The 8946-nt window shown below is 42.7% G+C and overlaps 1 protein-coding gene across 6 annotated transcripts in view; it reads left to right on the top strand.

The window, feature by feature from the left end:
• The first annotated feature begins 397 nt into the window (after positions 1-397).
• The window catches only part of GADL1 (GAD like acidic amino acid decarboxylase 1), a 194519-nt gene continuing 185970 nt past the window's right edge, over positions 398-8946 (top strand). For 4 of the 6 annotated variants that reach the window (XM_086365633.1, XM_086365630.1, XM_086365638.1 and 1 more), the window contains exon 1: positions 398-620. In XM_086365633.1, coding sequence (XP_086221759.1) covers positions 569-620 — 52 coding nt within the window. In that variant the 5' untranslated portion in view covers positions 398-568. The remainder of the gene's footprint in view (positions 621-8946) is intronic. The other 2 variants (XM_086365635.1, XM_086365632.1) reach the window with 1 other exon arrangement.

The following is an 8946-nucleotide window of genomic DNA, read 5'->3' as shown; positions in this document are numbered from 1 at the left end:
AAGGCAGGCCTGAATGAATGAGGAGCGGCTGCCCTAAAATAGGTTCCCTGCGCTGGTGGCTTGGAGTGGTCATCAGATTTAGCTTAGGGCTTCTCTCGCCAGATCGGACCCTGCGTGGTGGTGACTCCAAAAAGATGGAAGCTGGGAAGGTCACACTCCAAGGCTCACTCACTCATGCCCAGTCTCTACCTCGGAGCGGGGGTCGGGGGGCGGGGAGCGGGGCAAGGTTTGCTACGGGGTACGCCCTGCCAGTTCCTCGGGCAAATGCCTCACGCCCCGACACGCCGTCCCCCAGCCCTTCCCAGCTCGGGCAGAGAGACCCTGGCCCTGGGTCAAGCAGGCGGCAGGGCGCCAGCAGCTCAGCAAGTATTAATAGAGAGGCGCGGGAGCCTCGGACGGCTGAGCTCAGGCAGCGCGAGCGCGTCCCCGTCCGTCCCGAGCGGTGGCTCGGGCCCAGCAGCGGCTGCGCGCACCTGCGGGTCCCCACGGGGGGCGCTGCCTCGGCAACTGCAGCCGCCGCGGCCTGAACGGCAGGAGCCGCGCCCCGGCAGCCCTGCGCGGAGCAGCGATGAGCCTCCTCCCGGACCGCGAGCGCGCCCCGGACGGTAACGACTCGCGAGGTCTGACCTCCCGCTGTCGGTGGATCAGGGGTCCCGGAGGAGGGTTATTTGTTTCCCCGTCAGGCGGCTGGTGTGGGTATTAAGTCCACGTGTTCCTGGAGTTTTTGCCTCCTTTCCTGCTCTTTTGGGTGTTCTTTGAATAAGACAAGTTCACTTTGCTAAAGCTCACAGAACCGCTCTTAAACAGCGGTGGGCACTGGGCGGGTTTTTGAGATCAAGCACAGAACAAGATTCACCGCTAGGTTGCCGCGGATATCTCTAGATGCAGAGGGAGCCCCTTCCCTTTAAGAAATGATCGTGCTTCTACTTGGGAAGTGCCCGGCATCACCCCTACCCCGCGCCCCCCGCCCCGCCTCCACCTGTCTCCTCCACAAACAGGCGTTAAAAGAGGCTACCTCATCTTATAGTGAGTGAGCCCTCGTGTTCTTGGGGGTGGGGGACCCGGAATGTTAGTTGTTCAAAGAAGGCATCATGCATCGTTCAGCAGAGTTCCCCAAACCGACTTTAGAACTCGGGTATCATTTAGTCCGTCTCGTAAATGATGGTTATATGATTCTGCGAGGGAAGAGTCTCAGGTTGCTATGAACGGGTGATGTAATACTCTGAACTTTTTTCCCATAAAAATTCACCTATTCACCTTTTCGCTTGTTTGCTAAAGACTTCAAACTTGACCCCTTAATTGCCTCGGTTTACCCCTGGTTCAGAAGCCCTGCCCTGAAAGGTCCTCATTACTGCTATTTGCTAGTTAGTTATTGACCTTTTAGGAAGAACGTTCCTCCAGGAATAACTCATCTTTGCATCAATAACCCTTTTGGACTGTACTGAACACGGCTTAATGAAGTTGCTTTTTAAGCTGAAACTCTCTGGGGGCTTGGTGAGGCAGGTGCACAGGGCAGGATTCCCTGGAGACCAGTCATGTAAAGGGCGGGGATTTTCACACAGTAATGGGTAAGTCAAGAATCACTGTGCTGCAAGAAACATTTCATTCCTCCCTTTCACAGTCCTAGGCAAAGTTACCAGCATCGCTACCCTGGATCCTCTTTTGAAAATAGTTTTTTAAAGTTGCATTGTTACTGTTATTCTTACAAAACAGAAATAGACTCACAGACTTCAAGAACGAATTTATGGTTGTCTTGGGGAAGAATGGGAGGAAGGGCTAGTGAGGGAGTTTGAGATGGACATATGCACACATTTTTAAAATGAATAACCAACAAGGACCTATTGTATAGCACAGGGAACTTTGCTCAATGTTATGTGGCAGTCTGGATGGGAGGGGAGAATGGGGGAGAAGAGATACCTGTATATGTATGGCGGAGGAGTCCCCTTTCACCTGAAACTTTCACAACATTGTTTGCTAGTCCGCTATACCCCAATACAAAATGAAAGTTTTAAGTTGCATGGTTACTGTTTCAATAACAATAACATAAAAACTGTCACTTTGCTGGAACTTTTTTGTAAAATGATTACTTTCATGTTTCTGAGATCAACACACAGTGCAATCTAAGGAAGATAATTATTTAAAAAACTGGTTGATACTTTAGGCTGATTTTTTTAATTCCTAATAATATAGCAGGTTTCTTTATGTGAGGGATGGACACACAGGATAGTTGTATCTGACTGCCTTAGCCCTGCACGCTTTTGTTTGTTTTGTTTGAAATCTTAATTCCTGTTTTAAAGCCACAAACTCTTTAGACCTCTGATAGAAACTTTTAAAGTATCTAGTCTTCCTAAATTAAGCATAAGTCCTTATAACCAAGCATGTCTGTACCTTGTGAGGACTTCATTGATTGCTATATATGAGTAGTGAAGTGCAGAAGTTAACCTTCAATCTGAATTTCGGAGGATACCAAAAGGCTTTAGGCTGCTGTCAGTCCAGTTATCCTTGAGCAGGTGACAAGGCGATAACATGTCCAATAGCACCTAATTGTGCCAAATGTTTGCTATGACATCTTAAAAGAGGACAGGATATGTATCTGTCAGACTTTGTAAATTTTGAAGTATGTTTGACAAGACTGTGAAAGTGATGTGATGAGTATATTAGATGACACACGTTGTTAAAACAGACTGTCTGGCTGAATATCTGTTACAGACTATACATTATGGAAGAACGTCATAGGGAATTTTATTACAAATAAATAATTCTTACTCTACTCCACATGTTTTGATCCAGTTTATAGTCTGCCCGTAGTACATCCCAGAGAAATTTAGGCTAATTATAACAGATTTGAAGTTCAATTCTAGTAGAAATAAAGAATTCTTTGGACTCAACTCATATTTTTCCTCCGAGAAGGCAATGGCACCCCACTCCAGCACTCTTGCCTGGAAAATCCCATGGACAGAGGAGCCTGGTGGGCCGCAGTCCATGGGGTCGCTAAGAGTCGGAAAGGACTGAGCGACTTCACTTTCACGCATTGGAGAAGGAAATGGCAACCCACTCCAGTGTTCTTACCTGGAGAATCCCAGGGACGGGGGAGCCTGGTGGGCTGCCATCTATGGGGTCGCGCAGAGTCGGACACGACTGAAGTGACTTAGCAGCAGCAGCAGCAGCATATTTTTCCTTCTGGTTTGAAGTTATAAGACAAACCTCCTACGTAATTTTGGCCTGCAAAGTCATAGTTTCTTTCTTATGCAGCTTTTGATTCTTACTTTGATTCTTCACTTTTAAACTGGAAGGAACTTTAAGTTTTAATAATAAGGGGCAGAAACTTTTCCATTGAAAATCTGACTTTTATGGAATGTTGTAAGTCTGGTATATTGGAATAAAAAATTGAAACTGTGATATTCAGGAACAAAATTTCTGTGTAATTTTTTGGCCTCTTGTATATTTCTTTGTTTTCTTTCTCTCTATAAACTTTTCACTTTTTATTTATTCCTTTTGCTCATAATTTAAATGAAACCCACTGCAGGTAAAATTTATGACCCAGTCTCTTATCCCTCCTTTAAGGTATGAAGTGCTCATGTTTATTGAACACTTACCTGCTAGGCTGAACTACAAGCACTAACCTCTCTAAGCCTCACTAGCGAGGAGAACTATTATTGTCTGCTTTTATTATAATTATAAATTTTTAAAAATAAAACTGAGGCTCTGGGAGGGTGACTGTCAGCTGTGAGTGTTCAATCCATTCCCTTAACACCTAACCCAGGGTGTTAGGTCCTCTCCTGCTGGAAAACAATGTTGCATGTCCACAGGTGGAACGCTGGCGAGACCCCTGGAAGGTGGCGCTAAGCTCACTGAAGTGACAGGAGCATTCTTCCCTTTCCTGTTGGGTGGGAAAGATGGAAGGGAAGAGCCTGGGTATTCAGAGAGCTGGCAGTGGCAGCTCCCTCTCTCCCTCTGGCCAGGGTAGGGACCTGTGCTTTGCCCTGGGGGCAGAAGCCCTCTGGTTGCTGGGAATGAAGGACAACTGTCCCTTTCTGAGGCAGAGGCAGCGCCCCACGGGATGCTCTCCAGCCCTTCTCTGGAGCAGATGTGGCAGGGGTCCCGCTGTCTCAGGCTGCCCAAGATGGGTCCACATTACAAGGTGGTACCCTGAGCTCTGCTCAGTATTCTGTAACAACCTAAATGGGAAAAGAATTTGAAAAGAATGGATACACATATATGTATACCTGAACCACTTTGCTAAACCCTTGAAACTAACACAACATTGTTAATCAACTATACCCCAATATAAAATAAAAGTTTTAAAAAGACAGCGCTCTGGGAGCAGGCGACCTGCAGTAGAGCAGAGTTGTTCTCTGTGGGGAACTGTGGGGGCAGAGGAAAGAGAAGGATGCACAGCGAATGCTCGGATGTGTAGTATCTCCCAGTACATGATGAAAACTCTGTATCTCAGTCTCTTCATCTGTAAAATAGGGATAAAGATATCCACTAGTTGAAATTATTGTGAACATTTGCACTGATATACAGAGTGTCTGGCAGGTAGCAGGCTCTCCATAAACTTATTATATTCCAAAAATTGGATATAGAGTTTAATGAGGTAATTAGAATCTGTTAGCAAAGTGCAACTTTCCAGAAAGATAGTTAGTGTGAAATCCATTCAGCTGTACAACACTAACAGGCACAGTGTACCTACTGATGTGGGTAGTCTGCCAGATGTGTGATCAGCCACACACGGGGGGTGTGTGTGTGTGTGTGTGCTTCGGGTGCTGTGTCTTTGCAATTGGAGCTTTCATTTTGTGCAAAGAGTGAGGAGAAGTTAATTTATATATTAAAACAGAAGAATGAGTTAGGAGTCCCAGTGAATCCTGGGAGAGTACTTTTCAGAAACCAGGTTGCTCCTGGAGTTACCCTCACAACTCACTTTGAAAACATTGATTCTTGCTCAGTGATTTTTCTATTGTATTGAGTAATTTTGTAAATTCTGTTTTGTCTACATTGAAACACTTTTCAGAGTTTTTTGTAATTGGTTACATCTCTGTTTCTTACCTAAAGTCCATGAGAGCATGGAACACATCTTTCTATTTACTGAATCCCCAGCATCTAGCTTGGAGGCTTCCCTGGTGGCCCAGATGGTAAAGAATCTACCTGCAATGCAGGAGACCTGGGTTCAATCCCTGGGTCTGGAAGATCCCCTGGAGAAGGAAATGGCAACCCACTCCAGTATTCTTGGCTGAAGAATCCCATGGACAGAGGAGCCTGGCAGGCTAGAGTCCATGGGGTCACAGAGAGTTAGGCATGACTAAGTGACTAACACTTTCACTTTTCACTGTACCTAGCTAAGTGCCTGACATATATTCAACATCTATCTGCTGAGTAAAGAACTGTGTGAGTGAATAAAAAAGTGATGGGTGGTAACAATGTGTGATTCCCGAAATACATCAGTCCTTATTTTTGCATTTAAGCTTGAATTCATACTCACTTTTTCTTCCTCCAGGTTGTTTATAATTGTGAAAATTTGTAAGTGTTTACATGCCAAACAGTAGGGTGTTAAAAACATATAAATATTCCTTTGCTGGATGGCATAAATAAATTATGATAGGCTTTAAAAAGCTATGTGATGGCATTCTGTTTTTGGAAAATCATTACCTGTTGCAAAAGGATCTAGGTGGAAAGGCAACAGAGGATTAATAGAATAAAAAATATTCCTTAATTTTTTTTGCTTGTTTATGTTTTCAATTCTTATGTAATGAACTTGCTTTCTTTTATAAGGAAGAAGCACGATACAAGGACTATGTACCATAAGACAATTGGGAAGTTCGGTTTGACATAAATACACTACCATGTGTAAAATAGACAGCTAGTGGGAAGCTGCTGTTAGCACAGGGGCCTCAGCTCAGTGCTCTGTGCTGACCCAGGGGATGGGATGGGGGCAGGGAGGCTCAAGAGGGAGAGGGTATATGTATACGTATGGGAGTTGGTGATGGACAGGGAGGCCTGGTGTGCTGCAATTCATGGGGTCGCCAAGAGTCAGACACGACTGAGCGACTGAACTGAACTGAACTGATAGCTGATTCACTTTGTTGTACAGCAGAAGCTAATAAAATATTGTAAAGTAATTACACTCTAAGGAAAAAAAATACCATAGACCACTTACACTGCATCACGTAATTCCCTGACACTGGACACTTAGGTTATTTTCTCAACTGACTTTCCAAATGTGTCTGCCCAACTCTTTTTGAACATTTAAATAAGTTTTTACCTTTCAGGGTTACAAAGTAGCATAATTGATTTAAAGAGATGAGCAGTTGAAAAAGAAACTCAAAGTAGGAAAAAGAAAGCAACTTAATGCCAATGACAAAATTTTCGAGCCTGTGGTACTGAATACATTGCTTTGCTGCAAATCATAGTTAACTTTTAGTCTCTCCTGTGCCCTTGGCTTTCCTGCCTTTGTTGTGTAAGGATTGTGGCAGTTCATGAGTACCTAATTAGTCCGTGCTCCCTAGTTGTTTTGTGCTTGTACTTGAGGTGCTTTCATCCTGGCTGCCATTAAGTATCCTTTCTTTGTTTGCAGAGTTAGGTCCAGGAAAAAGAACTTTATAAAGCAGGGAAGGTGGTCTCTTGCCTTTCTTTGGCGGGGGGCGGAAATCACCATTCTTTGGGAATAGAGCTGTGAATAAGTAGTTTTTAACCTTACATATTTTTTCTTTTTAACATTGAGATAGTTGGTATATAACATTATATAAGTTTCAGGTGTACAACTTAGTGATACATAATTTTTAAAGGTTATGCTCCATTTATAGTTAGTATAAAATGTTGACTATACTCCCTGTGTTGTACAATATATGTAAGTCCCCCACATATGAACCTTCAAATTCCAAACTTTCAAAGGTGCAAACCTGCATTCCATCACTCAGACATGAGTGAAGCTGCAGCTCGCCCCTCTGTCTCCCGTTGCTGATGACCCTTCAGCTCTACCATCTCCCACCTCCTCTCCCTCCGCCAGTCAGTAACTCTTCTTGCCTGTTCCCTGGATGCCAGCCCGTGTGCCAGCCACTGTATTGTCCTACTGTACTTTCCAAGGTCCTGTACCTTAAGACTGAAAATGTTTTCTTTATTTTGTGTGTTTTTTTATATATTATTTGTGTGAAAAGTAATATAAACCTATTACAGCACAGTACTACATAGCCATTTGTGTTAGTTGGGGACCTAAATTTGTTGAGTCTAAATTTCTTGGAGTTTTGAACAAATTGGACTTATGAACACACTCTCAGAACAGAACTCATTCATACATAGGGGACTTATTGTGTAGTTGTGGATCATTTATTTTATATATAGTAGATTGTATCTTTAATACCGTCCTCCTATAATCCCACTCCCCGCTTTGCTCTTTCCACTTGTGACCGCTAATTTTTCTCTGTATTTGTGAGTCTATTTTTTGACATATTCACCAGTTTGTTTCGTTTTTTGGATCCCACATGTAAGTTATATTATACAGTGTTTGTTTTTCTCCGTCTGACTTATTTCACTCAACATAATGCCCTCAGTCCATCCGTGTTGTTGCATATGTGCATACTGCAAAATCTCATCCTTTTTCATGGCTTAGTAGTGTTTCATTCTGTGGGTGTGGATTGTATATTATAACATCTTTATCAGTTCATCTGTTGATGGACACTTAGGTTGCCTTCATATTTTTTTAAGTATAAATTCAGATTACACACACTGCTGGAGTATCTATGTTTTTTTTTCCACATCACATGCAAGATCTTAGTTCCCCAATCAGAAATCAAACCCATGCCCCCTGCAGTGGAAGTGAGAAGTCTTAGTCACTGGAGCAAGGAAGTCCCTGCTACTGTATCTTTATTGTAAAGAGTGCTGCTGTGAACATTGGGGTGTGTGTATCTTTTCAAAATAGCGTTTTCCTTATTTTTTTAATATGTATCTGGGAGTGGAGTTTCATTATTTTTGAATGTATACCCAAAACTATATATGGTGCTTCTATTTTTAATTTTTTTAGAAACTGCCTTACTGTTTCCACAGGGGTTGTACCAGTTTACATTCCTAACAACCGCAGAGGAGGTTTCCCTTTTTAAAATACGCTCACCAACATTTGTTTGTGTTCTTTTTGCTTGTAGACATTCTGAGAGGTGTGAGGTGATATCTCATGTGTTTTTTTTTAGTGTTTATTTATTTGGCTGCAGCATGTGGGATCTTCAGTCTTGGTTGTGGCAGGAGGGATCTTTAGTTGCTCTGTGTGAGCTCTTAGTTCCCTGACCAAGGGTTGAACCTGAGCCCCTGCATTCAGAACACGGAGCTTAGCTACTTGTCCACCAGGGAGCTCCCTCACGTGCTTTTAATTTGCATTTCTTTGATGACTGATGATACTGAAGCTTCTGTATATATTCTTTGAAAAAGTGGCTATTTGCATCTTCTGCCCATTCTTTAGATGGGTTGTTTGTTTTTCTGATGTTGAGTTGTAGGAACCGTTTATATATTTTGGATAATAACCCCTTATTGGGCATATCACTTGCAAATATTTTATTCCATTCAGTTAGGTGTCTTTTTGTTTTGTTGATGGTTTCCTTTGCTATGCAAAAGCTGTTAAGTTTAATTAGGTCTCATTTGTTTGTTTTCCCTTTTATGTCCTTTGCTTTAGGAGATAGAGCCAAAAGATACTGTTACAATATATGTCAAAGACTGTTCCTCCCATATTTTCTTCTAGTTTTATGGTTTCTGGTCTTATATTTAGCTCTTTTATCCATTTTGAGTTTATTTTTTGTATATAGTGTTAGAGAATATTCCAATTTCATTATTTTACATGTAGCTGTCCAGTTTTACCAAAACTACTTATTGAAGAGACTGTCCCATTGTAAATTCTTTCCTCTTTTGTCATGGATTAATGACACAATGGCAGAGAAGGCAATGGCAACCCACTCCGGTACTCTTGCC

This window comes from Bos grunniens, chromosome 22, assembly GCF_055505025.1.
Source record: "Bos grunniens cultivar Pamir isolate PY7600 chromosome 22, Bosgru_T2T1.0, whole genome shotgun sequence".
Lineage (NCBI taxonomy): Eukaryota > Metazoa > Chordata > Mammalia > Artiodactyla > Bovidae > Bos > Bos grunniens.
Note: the sequence above shows the minus strand (reverse complement) of the source record. Positions and strands in the feature narration are given on the sequence as shown.